The sequence below is a fragment of the Festucalex cinctus genome, chromosome 18, assembly GCF_051991245.1.
Source record: "Festucalex cinctus isolate MCC-2025b chromosome 18, RoL_Fcin_1.0, whole genome shotgun sequence".
In the NCBI taxonomy this organism is placed as follows: Eukaryota; Metazoa; Chordata; class Actinopteri; order Syngnathiformes; family Syngnathidae; genus Festucalex; species Festucalex cinctus.
The window spans coordinates 4,625,536-4,643,525 of NC_135428.1; the positions used below are offsets into that span (position 1 = coordinate 4,625,536).

At 37.5% G+C, this 17,990-nt stretch overlaps 1 protein-coding gene across 1 annotated transcript; it reads right to left on the reverse strand.

Moving 5' to 3' along the window:
* Positions 1 to 1,050: 1,050 nt before the first annotated feature.
* tmem164 (transmembrane protein 164) lies at positions 1,051 to 15,850 on the reverse strand. The gene is made up of 6 exons (XM_077505560.1): positions 15,053 to 15,850; positions 8,317 to 8,366; positions 7,157 to 7,223; positions 5,341 to 5,419; positions 3,487 to 3,587; positions 1,051 to 2,381 (listed from the first exon to the last, which is right to left on the reverse strand). The coding sequence occupies exons 1-6, from the start codon at positions 15,488 to 15,490 to the stop codon at positions 2,175 to 2,177; spliced, it is 942 nt and encodes a 313-aa protein (XP_077361686.1). The 5' UTR covers positions 15,491 to 15,850; the 3' UTR covers positions 1,051 to 2,174.
* Between the last annotated feature and the right edge of the window lie 2,140 nt (positions 15,851 to 17,990).

Genomic DNA, 17,990 nt, shown 5'->3' on the forward strand with positions numbered 1-17,990 from the left:
AAACGACCATGTATAGTAAAGCATTTTTTTTTTAAACGACCATGTATACTAAGGCGTTTTTTTTTTTTTTTTTTTTTCAAACGACCATGTATAGTAAGGCGTTTTTTTTTTGTTTGTTTGTTTTTGTTTTTGTTTCAAACGACCATGTATAATAAGGCGTTTTTTTTTTTTTAACAAAACGACCATGTATACTAAGGCATTTTTTTTTTTTTTTTTCAAACGACCATGTATAGTAAGGCGTTTTTTTTTGTTTGTTTTTGTTTTTGTTTCAAACGACCATGTATAATAAGGCATTTTTTTTTTTTTTTTAAACGACCATGTATACTTAGGCGTGTTTTTTTTTTTTTTTTTTTCAAACAACCATGTATAGTAAGGCGTTTTTTTTTGTTTGTTTTTTTTTTTTTTTCAAATGACCATGTATAGTAAGGCGTTTTTGTTTGTTTTTTTTGTTGTTTTTTTTAAACGACCATGTATACTAAGGCGTTTTTTTTTTTTTTTCAAACGACCATGTATAGTAAGGCGTTTTTTTGTTTTTTTTCAAACGACCATGTATAGTAAGGCGTTTTTTTTTTTTTTTTTAAAACGACCATATATACTAAGGCGTTCTTTTTTTTTGCTTTTTTTTTTTCAAACGACCATGTATAGTATGGCGTTTTTTTTTTTTTAAAAAAACGACCATCTATACTTAGGCATTTTTTTTATTTTTTTTTTCAAACGACCATATATACTAAGGCGTTCTTTTTTTTTGCTTTTTTTTTTTAAACGACCATGTATAGTATATATATATATATATATATATATATATATATATATATAAATGTGATTAACTTTTTTACCCCCACTTTAGGTTCTCTGTGGAAGAAGAAAACGTACTAGAAAAAAAAAAAAAAGCACGGTAGTTTTTTCATTTTAATTAGCATTAAAATCTAACGTTTTCCGTCAAATTGTTCCCCTGCGTAAGAAAAGTTACTATTTTGGTGTAAAACTCCCAAACATTGGCACATAATCATAATTCAATTTTGATAAGAAAGACCATAACAAAAACCTTGGTCAACTGAAATAACTTTAATTAAGAACCAACATAATCCCTTAATAGTAGAAAAACATCCCTTCTTTACATTGAAGTACAATATACGCGGACTGTATATATGCTACAACGATGCATCCGCACACACACACTTGAAATGATACGCAACGTGACAGCTGAAATATTAATACTTTCTTTCAAATGTCAATAAATACCCAAAGTGACCTCATGCAGATTATCAGATAATTGGGGTTTGTGTTGGCGGACTGTCTGACAAATTCCTTGCCAATATCAACAGGCGCATTCAAGTTTCACCATACGACGAGTGCAGCTTTTCTCTCCTGACAAAACGTGACAACATATCCGACAAAAGCACAACTTCCTTGGCAGAGGACATCCCAGAGTAATCCCACAAATCCTCATTCATCTCAACAATGACTCAATGTTTGCACTGGAATTTAGTAGGATTTTGCACAAAAACATGGCACAATTGATTTTTTTTTTTTTGGTCCTAATGTTTCGAAATTTTTGACTTGAACATCTTGATCAGTTCCCTTCTAAATTCCAGTAAGAACAGTTAATATTCCCTTATTATCACATAACTTGAATGAAGAGGATGGCTGATAGGGAAAGGGAAAAAAAAAAAAGCACATTGACTTACAAATATTTTTTTCCCTTCTTTTGTTTCAACATAACAGATCGTTGCTGGCCCTCCAACTCTTCACCAGGTTATGACGTAAATTCACATTTTACAGCGCATAACAAAAACGCACACAAATAAAATGGCAGATACATCAAACTAACATATGACCTTGTACATCCACCACATGAAAAACAGTGACAACAGCAGATCAGTGGTGGGCCAAAAAAAAAAAAAAAAAAGGCAGCATAAGAAATGACTCTATCTCCTGCATATTTCTGGAAAAATGATTCTAGATATCAAGGCGGACTTGAGCAGCACCACAGCCAACTAGCAACCCTAAAATATTCACATAGCTTTGTGCGTGCAAGTAACGTACATATACAGGCCGACATTAAAAAGAACACGTGGGATTGTGTACGGTAAAAAAAAAAAAAAGGACTAACGTGGTAACTAAAAAGCAACCTAAAAGGCATTGAGAGTGAAAGGCTGGCGTGCACGGGCGCTTCAGTCGACTTTCTTGCCGCGCAGCCGAAGCGTGTCCAGCAGGTGTCGGCACACGGGGCCCGTGTGTTGCGAGAGCAGAGTCAGAACCTTCCCGTGGACGAGCGTCAGGAGGGTCTGGTGGCCCGCCGCCCACACGCGGTACCAAGGTCCGTAAAAGGGGTCGGACACGGCCGGGCACAGCATGTTGTTGAGATTCACCTCGGTGACCTGGAGGAGAGGAGAAAGGTTACCGCGTCATGAACACATATTAAAGTTTAAATTCTCAAACTGGTTGCAATGCTGCATCGCATGCATGAGCTCAATATTACAATTTTTATTTATTTATTTATTATTATTATTTATTTTTTTAAAGAAGTGACCTGTCCACAATTACGAGTGCAAAACTCGCGCCATAAACAGTGGCAAGATATTCGTATTTTTCCAAAATTTTATATTATTAAGTGTTATTGAAAAACATGTCACAATCTTTTTGCTGTTTCTTGGTGACCAATGATTATTTCATATGTCATGTATTTTACACTTGTATTATTTTAAACCTTTATAAGAAAATACTACTTCTATATTTTTTTCCCCCTGGGCAGACAAAAAACTATAAATAATTTATAACTGCTGATAATAATAATAATAAACACATAATTAAAATAAAAATAAAATATTAATAAATCTAAACAAACTAAATCATTTATAATGATGAATAATAATAATAAAATAAATTAATTAATAATAAAAAAAATAAAAAAATGAAATATAAATAAATCTAAAATAATAATAATAATAGCAATAATAATGATAATAATGATAATAATAATAATAATAATAATAATTGCCCTGCTGTACCTCACCTACTGCCCAAAAGCCGGCTGGGTTAGGCTCCAGCACCCCCGCGACCCTTCAGGTTAAGAAAATAGATGGATGGATAATAATAATAATTTATTATACATCTTTCAAATATACTGCAATAAAACACCATATTAATTTAATCTACAATATTTGGGGTAAAAAGCAAGAATGTGTTGCTGATTTCACTCTTTTTTTTATTTTAATTTTGTCAAAAAAAAAAGAAAAAAGAATCTGTTCAAACATCTATAAAGCAGAACCACATGGTTCGAAAATTCAGGAAAAGGGGGGAAAAAAAAAAGAAAAAGTTAAGGTTAAGGAGTCGGCATAATGTGATTACCCCCCCCTCAAAGGAATGATTGCGAATAATCATACAAAATGGTATGGATATAATAATAATGTGATTTAAAATGGATGTCGGGCAAGAGCAACCAATTGAACTATGGCAGTCGGCCAGCAGGGGTCTCTCTCTTACCAGGCCAAGAACTTGCAAGAAGAGGAAGTGATAGAGGAAAAGGATGCCTGTGGAGAGCAGCGCCCACCATATGTCCCCCAGAGGCTCAGGCTTGTAAACACCTATGAAGGGAAAACATTCAGAAACGCAAAATACATTTGTGTTCGGAGGGTAAAAAGAAGAAATGCATCAAGGCAGGACCCGTCGAGTTTGTAAAGTACTGAAGAAAAAAAAAAAAAAAAAGTCAATTCATCCATATTTGACTAGTTTTTAAGACTGCAGTTGCAGTTGAGAGGATGTGGTGTCAAAATGGCTTTTCCTGTTTTCTCTTTATTAGTGTGAATAAAAGACTACACGGTATCATGTGGTCTTGTTTTACATTGGCTTGATTACGCACACACCAACCAAAAAACAAACAAAAAACAAAACAAAACAGATTTTGCAGCTACAATGTAGGTACCAGGTAACAGTCCCAGTCAAAAACATTTGTATATTTTAATATATATTCATATTTTTATAGGGTGACTTTTATAGTTCAGTGTACAAAAATTAATTACCTGTATATTCTTTTTTTTTTTTAAATAAATTTTTATCATTATTATTATTATTTTTTTTTAGTATGACTGCCATACTATACTAAATTGAATGGAAATTGAATCTCCCAACTCACTTTTTTTTCCACTTTTTGTGGAAAGACTTCCAGCTTCCACAAAATACTAAAGGTAGCATTAGCATAGCAAACAAGCCGATGTTAGCCACAGTAGCATAACTTGTTCATACAGTAATGGATTGTTACTATACGTCTAAATGTTATCTATTTCAAGTTTTATTTGTCGTAATTTACAATCAAAAAAAAAAAAAAAAAGAGATGATAAACATAGCTGTCAAGCAGCAACAAATTCCGCATAATTGACCTCGCCTTCTGTCTCCGATTTTTATTTTATTTTTTTTGGGGAGTTAATCAAAAATAGAACACTGGTTCTTAGCCTGGGTTCGATTTTTTTTTTTTTTTTTTTTGGCGCATTAATCAAAAATAGAACACTGGTTCTTAGCCTGGGTTCGATTTTTTTTTTTTTTTTTTTGGCGCATTAATCAAAAATAGAACACTGGTTCTTAGCCTGGGTTCGATTTATTTTTTTTTTTTGGCGCATTAATCAAAAATAGAACACTGGTTCTTAGTCTGGGTTTGATTTTTTTTTTTTCTTTTTTTTGGCGCATTAATCAAAAATAGAACACTGGTTCTTAGTCTGGGTTTGATTTTTTTGGCGCATTAATCGAAAATAGAACACTGGTTCTTAGCCTGGGTTCGATTTTTTTTTTTTTTTTTTTTTTAACGACCTCTACTTCACAGAAATTCACCTATGTGAGGGAACACACAAAAAAAAATAATTCTGGTCCAATGATGAGGCCCGACCGGCGAACGTTGTACTTCTAAATCACTCTCACTAGAACAAATTTAAATCCCTGGCGGTGTTATCTCGACAAAAAGTTTCCCACTCCCACTTAAGACGGCACAAAAAGCTGCTCTTAGTGAGGTGCACAATTATGTCCCCGCTCGATATAGACATGCCTTCATGTCGCTTGAGCCTCCCTAAAGGTTAATTAACGGAAAATAACGGCGACGCTCCAAGCAGCTCTTGCAAATGGTTATGAGATTCCGCTGGACATCTTATCAATGTTGAGTGAAGCCTGAAAACATTTGTTCATAAGCAGGACGGTCGCCTTTATAGGAGGTGAAAGGGGACATAAACAAAGCACACGGAGAAGTTCAGCTAATACGGTTGAACCGACACAGACGACGCTGGCACTGACGTCGGACGAGAACAAAGTCTGGCGTCAATGGAGGGATGATGCAGGCAGAGGGCAACGCCTTACCTCCTTTCCTGAAAAGGTAAAGTGGCACCAGATACAGCATGGAGTGCTGGATGTAGTAAATCTCCTTTTCAAATGGCAGCTGAGGAGACACCAAAGAGCGGAAATCACAAATGTTCGGAGAGGAGGAATGACATCATCGTCTGCCATGATACAGCAACTTGCGGCGACGCGAAAGCGGATGTAACGTCGGCGCGCAGATTAGACTGGTGAAGGTTTGAAAAGGTCAAAGAACAGAGTCTACACGTTAAATATAAACACATAGGCCACATTTACATTCCGTTATTTATATATCGTTAACCCATTCGCTGCCATTGACGTGTGTATCCGTCAATGGCAGTGAATGAGTTAAGTCAATCCCGTTCCACTGACATAAATATACGTCAATGGCAGTAAATGAGTTAAAGTACAAATAAAACTGTAATTTCATGTACGGCTGGTTGATTAATCGGCACGGTGCGTACAAGTTCCCTACATTGTGAAAGTACCCTGAATGCACCACGTTGCTTGTAGCAAACCCGGAGCGATTCGACGTGATTCTACCGTCCCTAAGCGTCCTTTAAAATATTTCACGGACACCCCAGTTGGCGTTAACTGTAAAACTAAACACGCGGCAAGAAGAATTACATCCACTGTATATTTAAATCCAAACGTGCTTCGTTTTTAAAACATCGCTAGCCTAGCGCTACCGCTAATGAAAGATCCCATTCAAATGCTACCGGAAACGTTACCGTCGACTTCGGGAGTGATAGTCCTTCAAATAACGAATATGCGCACAGAAATGCTGTTGAAACACATGCCCACATGTAAAGTGACACTACTCAAAATGCACAAAACATCTGAAAAATGAGTTATTTTAATAGAATTCAACTGCAACATTCTCCTGTTCTGCTCGTAACTACGTTCACCATGGATGCACGGCACCACACTGCCCCTATGAGGCCAAAATGCGCAGTAACATTATTTTTTTACTTTCTTACTAAATTAATTTCACATTAACTCATTCACTCCCAGCCATTTTCACATTTCGCAATCCCGGCTGTTTTACGGGATTTTGACTGATTTTGCAAGGCCCACAGAATATTGTGTTCTTTTGCTATAAAAGTATGGAACCTATCAAAAGAAAGATTAAACTCTCTTCTTTGTTTCTATCTGTTTCCGTTTTGCAGCAATGAGCATTAGAAGAGAGCTAAGTTTCATCAGTTTTCACAAATCTATTTAAAATTGTAAGTAATTGAGCTTTTTTTCTAGATGGCCCTGGTTGATCTCTTTTGCTCTGCTGCCACCTGCTGGCCGTTTGTGTAATAACTACAATTTCTGCAACCGTTCTTTGCAGTTGAGAGGCTGCATCAAAGCCTTCTGTATGCTCTAGCATAAAAAAAACAAAAAAAAACCACAACGTATAAATACGTCTTTGGGACACTTGTAACATTTAAAAAAACTTATTTATACGTTATTGGGAGCAAATGAGTTAAAAGCAAAGTTTTCATGGATTGTATAAAATTTACTTTCTTCAAAATTGAAGGATACAAATATCCAAGTATTTTTATTTTTTTTTTGTCATACCAACAGTGACATTTTCACATGACAGCACAAAATAGCACAAAATAACAGCACAAAATCAATCAAAAATAATAGTAATTATTATTTTTTTCTATAATCATCCAGCCCTAATTTCAATATTAAAAACGTCCATTTTTTTTTACAGTTGCATTTTAATCTTTACATCTCCACGAAATGAAAGCTTGAGGAACGGACACACGTGAGACGACAACAGATGCGGAGAGGGCAAGCTTGCATGAGCACAACGTTTGCTTACCAGTCTGGTGTTGACCACAGGGAACATTAGAGCCAACAGAGCACCATTCAACATATGGACCTGCAGCCTACAAATACAAACGAGCAACCGTGACAATCAGCTGACGTGATTACAATCCGGAGGTCATCATGAGTGAACTTCACAGATTTGATTTCGGCCAGCGCGACGTTCACCCACAAATGCACACTAACTGAGCCCATCTACCACTTCTGCAAATCCATTTCTGCATTGCACACTTGGCGCTTGAGTTTATTTGTTCCGATTCACGCAGCCAGTACGAGTGGGTGGGAAGTTGCTCGGTTTGTGTTGATTCAACTTGAGCCGGTAATGTGCTTCAATTGCCATCACGATTTTTACTATTCATATTCTTTGAGGCTATTTAGTGATAGATATGTTTTTTTTTTTTTCTGCTAAAAATCTGTATCGGCCTCAAAAAATAAATATTGGTTGGGCCCTATAATATAATAGAACTCAATTACCCCCCCCCCACCGCCACCATTTTTTAATCACTATACAAATCTGAAGGATGAAATAAACACCAATCACTGGTTAATTAACAGTAATCAGGGGGAAAAATGCTTTCCTAATACACTTTAATGCAAAATTAAAATGAATCTGATTAGTCGATTAATCAACTGCGTAATCGATAGGTTAATCGTTTCTAAAAATATTCAATCGTGACAATTAGGGCTGGGAATCTTTGACTGTCTCGCGATTCAATTCGATTACGATTTTTGGGTCCACGACTCGATTCAGAATCGATTTTCGATTCTCGATTCACACGATTTTCGATTCAAAATGATTTGATTAGCAAATGATTTCTGCTTCAATTTACAGATATGCACAACATTGTCATGAGCTACTCCAGTCTGCATTGCAAGACAAAATGACAAATAGAGACGTTAAAGTGTCTTTTTTTTGTTTTTTTTTGTTTAAACATTTATTAATTTTGTATTCCAAGTGCCCTTTTCCACAAAAACAGCAAGTGGGCTACAACTGCGTTTTCCCCTTCTTCTTCATTTCTAATTTAAATAAAATCGATTTTTGGATATTAATATCGATTCGATTAATAAATGAGAATCTCGATTATTTTATGAATTGATTTTTTGGCACACCCCCTAGTGACAACACTGCATGCTAAAGTATATAGGTTAGCTTACCTGAAGACAACCATTGCAGTTTTACATGGTGGGCAGGCCAGCAGAAAGATCTGCATAAACAGAAACACAAACAAAGTCACAAAATATGGAACACAACATGGCTTTTAACAAGTGCTTGATAAATGCAACAAGAACATGAAAGTTAAAAATAAAGTATTTCGTGCTGAGAAGCTGAAAAATGTGCTGCATAAATTGTCAGTACGCTAACTGTTAACGGTTCAGGCTCAGTCAGATCCTGTTGAAATAGCGTTAGCGACATTTGCATCACTACACGAGGTAGCAACACGCTTCTGTACATGACACCAGTTGAGGTCTGGGCTTTTTTTGTGACTTCATCTCTGCTGCCGTTTTTTTTCTTCTTCTTCTTCTCCTTCACACGAGAGATTACGCTCTGAAATGGATTTCATGCAAATGACGAGGCAAGCTGCTTCTCAGTAAGAAGGTCTTGACTAAGTAGAGATGTTTGCTTGTCTGCTCAGAAATTGACTGCTTAAAGATTCGCGTGTCACTGCTGACACGTTTATCAGGAACTAATACGCTGTATAAAGTAGTAGAATTCTTTTTTTTTTTTTTTTTGGGGGGGGGTGAGGCTAATCTGTCTGTTTCAAATGATGCGTGGCAAAGCCAGATTGGGATAATGTGATAACTCGCATTAATCCCGAGCTGGGCTGCTGCCGCCGCATGAAGTTGTGATATTATTTTTGCGCATGTTCACTTACAGGATAAAACGGTTGCTGATTCATTCGTATGCTGAGGAGACAAAATGGAAGCTCAGGGATTTGCATGTAACGTCAGCCTCTCCCTCGTAAGGGTCTCACATTTTGCGTGAGGAGGCATTTGCGCAAATGTACGCGCTATGTCAGGGGTGTCAAACATACGGCCCGCGGGCCGGATCAGGCCCGCGAGATGATTTTGTAAAGTAAAAAAAAATAATAAAAAAAATAAAAAATTATGTCGGACTAATTAATCAGCTGGCCCGCGAGATGATTTTATAAAGTTTAAAAAAAAAAAAAAAAAAAAAAAAAAAATTAATGTCGGACTAATTAATCAGCTGGCCCGCGAGATGATTTTATAAAGTTAAAAAAAAAAAAAATAAATAAATTAAAAAAAATATGTTGGACTAATTAATCAGCTGGCCCGCGAGATGATTTTATAAAGTAAAAAATAAAAAATAAATAAATAAAAAAAAAATTGTAATGTCGGACTAATTAATCAGCCGGCCCGCGAGATGATTTTATAAAGTTAAAAAAAAAAAAAATTGTAATGTCGGACTAATTAATCAGCCGGCCACAATCAAAACATGAATTTGTAATTTCACAAGCAGTCCTCAGATGAGCAATGCAACTTGTACGGGGAATTGTCGTCCTGGATGTCATTATTTTATAACACAACTTAAACTACGTTTTGTTTAATTATTTTTTTGTAATCACACACAGACATAAAATGTGTTAAATACGACAGAAATTCCATTACTGGTAACACAAATAGATATGACAAGGATTTAACGTCCTTATCAGTAACTGCGCCTCGCAATGCATCCTGGGAAAAATATATACAGTGATACCTCGGCTGGCGAACGCTTAAGCTCACGAACTTTTCGCCTCACGAACATTAAATTGGCGAGCATATAGTCTCTGCTGACGAACTAGTTTTCGGCGGACGAACCAAACCACGCGGTCGAACAGCACCACATCCCAGAAGGCAGGTTTTGGTTCTGTGGAGAACACGTCTGACAACCCAATAATAAAATGTTTGGCTTAGATTCCAAATGGTTTCCACCTCAGCGGCATGCCAACGTCTCAACAACTAGCAACCAACTTCCTCAGCATCTCCCGTAAACAATTTAGCCGCATTCTGTCCACAAGTGTGAGCACTGGCAAACTATCCGTGGCGCTGCTGATGTAGCATTAGCGACACGATTAACTTTAATAGCGGCGTCCCTCTGTTAATTTTACAATTAAAACCTGCACACTTGGGCTTCTGTTCTCTTTCGCGGTTAATGCCATGCGAGCGTCTCTGTTTTTTTTTTTTTTTTTTTTTTCTCGCGTCTCTGGTTTTTGATAAAATAGCGATTAGCAATATTTCACAACATGCTGCGGCTGACGTTGCTCCTAATAGTTGAACGATCAGACACTTAGAGTGGATATAAAAAGTCTACACACCCCTACCTAATAGGGGTGTGACTTGCCTAGCACCTGACGATTCGATTCGTATCACGATTCACGGGTCACGATTCGATTCGATACCGATTAATCCCGATTTGAATTTATAAGTCGATTGTTGTGATTTTTTTTATTTATTTTTTATTCAAATTTAGAAAATACTAAACAGTGAACTTGCACAGTGTAAGATTTGGATGAAAATGTGTTATTTATTCACTTGAAACTTCAGTCTTAGTCATTGAAATAAAATATTAAGGCTTAATGTTCCGTTCATATAACATTCTTCCGTGCTTAAGGTGTGAACCCTAACCCGACGTAAGACGTTTTGTTGAATATTTTTCCATTAAAAATGGAAGTTTAAAAATCGATTCAGCCGCCTATTGAATCGATTCGAGAACTGCGCGATGTAATATCGCGATATATTGCCAAATCGATTTTTTTTTTAACACCCCTACTACCTAAAATGTCAGGTTGTACAAAAGTTGCCATTTGAACATGGACACATTTATATAAAGTACCACAAATTTCATCCTGAAAATGTGTAACATAAGCTGAACCACAAAAAAAAGAAATAAATAAAAAATCACAGAGGCTAATACTACTACTACTAATAATAATAATAAAAATATTTTTAAAATAAAATATTTTCCGAGTGAGTTAAATGTCTGTAACTGTACATTGAAGGTATTCTGTCTCTTTAAATCCATATTGCAGACATATTGCACCAGTCAAAGGTTTGGGCACACCTTGTCATTCAATAACATGTGAATCATGTGAATGAGTGAATGTGCTTCATTTTTGATACCGTGTTGCTGTGCTTCCTACCCTTTAACCTTTATATTTTGCCCACTTTAATCTGCCTGTTGAACGATGACACCACACTCTGAGAGAAAAAAAAAAAAAAAAAAAAAAAAAAAAGATTGCAGGCTGTTTTGATACGATAAATCATCTATCTGGACTGAGTTCAAACTTGACCAGGTCCTCTATGATTAACTTACAGCTGAAAAGGTTTTAATGATGACAGGAAAATATCACATTCATAAAAAGAAAATGTGCTGTATTAAAAAAAATAAAATAAAAAATACAAAAAAAAAAAATCTTCATTTGTCATAAAATAATTACGTTTAGTTGAATCAGCACAGGGCGGCACGGTAGTTGAGTGGTTAGCACGTCCGCTTCCCAGTTCTGAGGTCTCCGGTTCGAGTCCAGGCTCGGACCTTCCTGGGTGGAGTTTGCATGTTCTCCCCGTGCCCGCGTGGGTCTTCTCCGGGTACTCCGGTCTCCTCCCACATTCCAAAGACATGCATGGCAGGTTAATTGGGCGCTCCGAATTGTCCCTAGGTGTGCGTGTGAGTGTGGATGGTTGTTCGTCTCTGTGTGCCCTGCGATTGGTTGGCAACCAGTCCAGGGTGTCCCCCGCCTACTGCCCAGAGCCAGCTGAGATAGGCGCCAGCAGCCCCTGCGACCCTTGTGAGGAATAAGCGGTCAAGAAAATGGATGGATGGATGGATGAATCAGCACAATTGAGATCTAGTGGCCATGACATTACTACAGCTGATAGTGTATATACGGATAGCGCTTTTGACAGATAAAGCTGATATTGTGATCACTTGCTGTTGCTGAATGTAAAACTTGATAACAACGTGACTCGTCATGAAGCACACTCAAAGTGAAAGCTTGCAAAAACTAAGCAAAAAGAAAATATTGGTGACACACAAGTCATGAGACACTTTTCTTTTCAAAAAGTACTTATTCATGATTGTGTTGGTAAAAAGGGAATTCTCGCAAGTTGCAATGCGTGTTGCCAGATGAGATGCATCCCCACTTTAATCAGATTTAAGGATGTCACGATAAGGGCGATATCGTGATATTAAAACTGCCACAATATCGTCGTCGTCATGTTCACAATATTTAAAAAGGAACACATCTGTTCAAAAAGTCAGGTTGATTTCCATTTGTGCAGTTCTAGCACCCTCTAGTGGCTAGTTTATTAGTGCCATTTAATTTCCATTAGGGATGTTTTGGCCTTCTATGTTTAAAATCTCTGTTAATTGTCAGATGAAGGGGAACCTAATTTGCTTGTGAAGCGATCGATGTGTGCTTGCATTAGCAAGTAAGTGCCTCACTATTGTTATTAGTGATTGTAGGTGGTTTATATGCATTGCTGTTATGTACAAAAGCACAATATTGTGCTTTTTTTTTATTATGTGCTCTTTTACAATACAATATTGTGATCTTTTTGAAATATCGCCAACACCCCCACAATATCCTGATAATTATCGTATCGTGATAATATCGTATTGTGATATTTCTGAATATCGTTACATCCCTAATCAGATTCATATCACCTCCTATGGGAATCTGTGTTGTATAACAACTTATCCACATATGTATTGTATACAGCTGAGCGCCAACTCATCTGACCATTCTGCAAAATTCCAATTTACAGTCACCGCATGATGGCTCACTTGCCATGACAACACAACCACACACATGCGCCAATAACAAGTCATGAGTGAAATTCCTGAAAATCCCATTCATGCGATAAATGAACAACTCTAAGCAAAGATTCACAAACTGGGCTATAACTCATAAGCAATGCACGACGTCAACAAGATGTGTCACAGACATATACACAAGTCTGTTCCCAAAAGAGTTGACATTCGACTTTTCTATGGCGATAGATTACCTGGGACCTTTTCTCCTTACATTCAATTTGAGACAAACTAAAATGCAAAGACGCTACAAGGGGATTTGATTTCAGAAACATGAAACAACAAATGAACTAACAACAAACTAACCAGTAGGAAGGCAAACCTGTCTGGATTCTTGTGTCTGCTCCGTGTAAAACTTGTAAGGTTGCAATTTGAACGGGGAGGGGGGAACATTGGCTCGTTTGCATGAGACAGGATCAACGTCTAAAAACCTGACGAGTACAGCATGGTGGAAAAGTTCAGTTAAAAGCGTAGGCTTATTATTATGGTTCTTCAATATTTCACCATGTGCAATCTCAATCAAATTCTAACTACATTCTTCATTTAGCATTGTACAGGGTTATGCGCATGAACTTTTCACAATGGCATGCAATCATGTCCCGTGCAGGTCAGGCAATCAGGTAGGAACCAATGAAAACTGTGATCGTAGCAAAAGTGCTGACTTGCTTGAGAACAGGCCCGACAACCTTTATCATTAGCAAGGCAAAAGCAAATCAATGTATAAATTTGTGTGGCATTGCTATCCACGTGTGAATAATACGATGGCACAAACTACACCTCACCTTCGTTATCCAACACCTACAAACCAAACAAAGGAACAGTAGAAGGGATATTCTGGATTGTCAGGTTATGAACTACAGTTGATCTATTTTGATGAGACAAAGAAAGGCCTCTGGCGATCTGAATTTTGAGAGGACTCAGACGGGCTCCATTTACGACAAGGAAGTTGACAAAGAGAAATTGCAAAAGAGTGCAAGTGAAGTTTGTGAAAACTTTCACGCTGGAGTAGGAGGAACTCCAACAGAAGGCACACAACAGGGTAAATCGAATACAATAATGCACTTAGTTAGGGGTGTTAAAAAAATCGATTCGGCATTTCTCGAATCGATTCAATAGGCAGTCGAATCGATTTTTTTAACATCAGTTTTTTGATGGAAAAATATTCAACAAAACATCTTACTTCGGCTTAGGGTTCACACCTTAAGCATAGAAGAATGTTATATTAATGGAACATTAAGTCTTAATATTTTATTTCAATGCTGTTCTAACATGAAAAAGGTTACAACCTGTTTGTTAAATGCAGTTATAAAACTGAAGTTTCAGATCAATAAATAATACAACTTCATACAAATCTTACAGTGTACAAGTTTACTGAATAGTATTTTCTAAATTTGAGTAAAAAAACAAAAACAAAAACACACAACAATCGACTTGTAAATTCATATCGGGATTAATCGGTATCGAATCAAATCGTGACCTATGAATCGGGATACGGATCGAATCGTCAGGTACGAGGCAATTCACACTAGGGATAGACCGATAATCGGCCGGGGCATTTTGACAAATATCGGCATCGGCCATGTTTTGAATCTGAAGGCCGATAAAGCTCACTGAGCAGGGGATACTTGCGAACGTAGCGAATTTGGGGTTTTCATCAGGATTTGTAAGATGTTCGCAGTCAGTTTTTATTTGTCGTAAACACATTTGGAACATATTCACACAATTTTTCACCGCAAAAATCTTTTTGAAACGTTTTTACGAACCCTAACAAAAACCCCAAATGAGCTACATTCACATGAATTTGTTACTCAGTGAGAAATTATATATAGTTTGAAAGAATTCCCCCCCCCCCTCCCCATTTTACTGCAAATGAATATCGGCTTGAAATATCGGTTATCGGCCAACTTGACTACAAATAATCTGTATCGGTATCGGCCTTGAAAACGAATCGTCAGGTACGAGGCAATTCACACCCCTACATTTAGTTATGTTACTGACTGACGCATTGCATTATATGGAGCAGTGTTTGCTTCTCGTATTGTTTGCTGAACCACTTGAGTCACCGAGTGTCATCCTTACCTGGATCATGGTTACCACATGGCACGGATTCAGCAGGTAGATCACGGTCTTGGTGGCGAATTTGAACCCCACCTCCACCCCAAAAGTCATGCACAGTGCAACGAGCAACAAGTTCTTGCCTAGACTATCCTCTTTTGATCTGATGCACTCTCTCCCCACCACTTTGAGTTCTTTGGAGATGTTGATTTTCTTCAACGCCACGCCGATCTCCACCACGGAGATGAGAAACACCACCAGACTTTCACTGATGCGCTGCTGGGGCGCGAGGAAGGCGGCACATTCTGGGCCCCCGTTGCCCTCAAACTTCGGGTCCACCCCGCCGTAGACCCAATCTAACAGGCTGTATATGTTGTACCTTGACATATTCCTCCTCTCGTGGTGGAAAAGATACGAACAAGACGGAATGAAAGACGTCACACTGACTTCTTGGCGAAACATGAACTGCTAGATTTGCCTTTGGCTGTAAGTGGAGAGGAAGACATGTACGGGCCTTGCCCTGCCTCAGCTAGCAAATTAGCCAAACCTCCAGTTCCTCCTCCTCCTCCTCCTCTTGAGGCGGATGACAAACTTGCAGCTCGCTGCAGCCTGCAGGAAGCGGCCGGTAGCATCAAGGTTAATAGTTGTGCCGCAGTGATGACCGGGAAGCCCGCATCCTCATTCACCCACCCTTAACTGGCGTCTCCATTGCTTGGAGCAAACATGTTTATTCGCTCTCGGAAAGTCTGACCCCGAGTTAGCAACATCATCAGCGCCGGGGCGCTAGCTAGCTAGCTAGCTAGCTTAGCCACCAAGCAGTGTCATATACAATATTAACCCTGAATTTTGACTCTCAGACTGAGCTGCGATTCCATTGGCTATGGCGTAACTATGCTGCGTTCAATGTCCCTTTGCAACATGAACACCGGAAGCGCGAGGCAACTTCATTTTCTTTTTTTTTTAAATCCATTTTCATGCCGTCGGTTTGATGTCTGCTTCGGGTTGAATTTGTTACACATTTGTTGACGTGATTGTTAATTGTAAAACCGACTTCCAGTCGACATGAGAATAGTTTTTATTTCTATATTTGCCTGAAAGACAAACTTTGGGCATAATCACAGGCTAGTAAAATCCATAACGCAACGGGTGTTGCGTTTGGATTTTCCGGACATCCAAGATGTAAATAAGTTTGCTATTTGTTAGCAGATTGATCTGAATACAATTTTATTGTCTTGCAAACAATAACGTTAAATTTAATTAAACACGATTAAGCAGTTATTACCTGAACCCTGTACAACCGTTTCAGTCCAGAGCAAGTGGCAAAATGGGCGCCCTCTGAGGTGGATAAAAACAGGGTGGATTTTGCTTCTTATTTCATATTCCATGAATGCAGTATTGATAATAATGCCATGTTTACACTAGTGGGGCTGCATAGAACATATTGCATTGACAATTTTTGGGTCATCTTTGTCTTTAAACTCAAGTCGATATTACCGTAATTAATTATGTTCTTAAATTATACGTAAAAAATGCAAATGATGTGAAACAACCTCCTAAGTATCAATTTTGCCTTTAATTTGTCCCTGCTGAGAAAGTCATTATCAATCATGCTTGAGATTGATATTAATGATATAAATAGAAGAAAACATATGTGCAAAAGCTTCAGCAGTTAACTTGAATTCTATATACATAATTTTCGGAAATCATTGTCTGTTGCACATCTCAACAAATTTGTTTGAATATCTTACTATACTGTACTTAAGAAATACTCCAATCGAAACGCTTGCTATTTTAAGGGTGCATAACGTAATAATTTATTTTGATCACCGTACATTTTATAAGATAACACTTTTTTTTTTTTTTGGGATCCATCATTCCACTGTTGCATGCTGCATGTAGTTGTTTATTACGGACTTCTGTGGGTGATGGGCCGGTCAAATAACATTTTATTTTTTATTTTTTTGCCTTCACAAATGAATACCTGGCATCACAGCATTTTCCATCAGAAAGGAGGAACATAAGTAGCAGTTAACGCAATATGTGGGCAGCTGGGCCTGAAGAGATGGCATCCAAATGGGAGCTAATGAGTTATTTTGTGCTATGAGGTTTGTTAGAATTGTGTGAAAATCAACCTAACCCTGAGGGGGCGACACCGATAGACCCGCTCCCCTCATCAGCACAGAGGAGGACTCAAGTCAAGGACTCAGTCAACACATCAAGTGATCAAGAGTAGCATAAACATGCTCATAAGTGTTTCTCTCTGGGGAAGGAGGTGGGTAGACAGTTGAGGATGAGAACTGAATGGCTAAGCATGTCATTGTATCAGCATAATGTTGTACTCTACTTGGAGTTGCCAATTTTCACAGTCCACTATTTTTTAAAGTGGAAGTCAACATTAAACATTTCTTGACAATAATATGTTATATGGGACATCATTAGTCAAAACGTGACATTGTGATTACATTTGTGGTATATGACTTATGAAGCAACAACCAATCACAACTCAACTGTCTATAATTAATGTGGTAATTTAATAATTTTCATATACAATTAATACCTTTAAACAGTCATTTTTCTACTTGCTGTCGACTGATGATGACATCACCTGTGCTGAGGAAGTAGGTAACGACCAATCATGGCTCAGTTTGCTGACCAACCCCAGAAAACAGGTGAGCAATCGATTGGTTGTTGCCTACTTCCTCAGCACAGGTGATGTCATTATCAGTCGACAGCAAGAGGAAAAAAAAAAAAAAAAAAAAAAAAAAAAAGAGGAAAAAATAGTTTTTAGGTATTAATTGTACAAATTCATTCTGGACAAAATATGAACTTTTCACTGCTGAAAATGGTTCACTGAGTCAAGTATCCCAATTTTGAGAGCACTGCTATATTAGTGTTGTACAAAGTACTAAGTCACTCTTGAATTTAAATTCCACTATATAACTTATATTTTGTAATGACATTT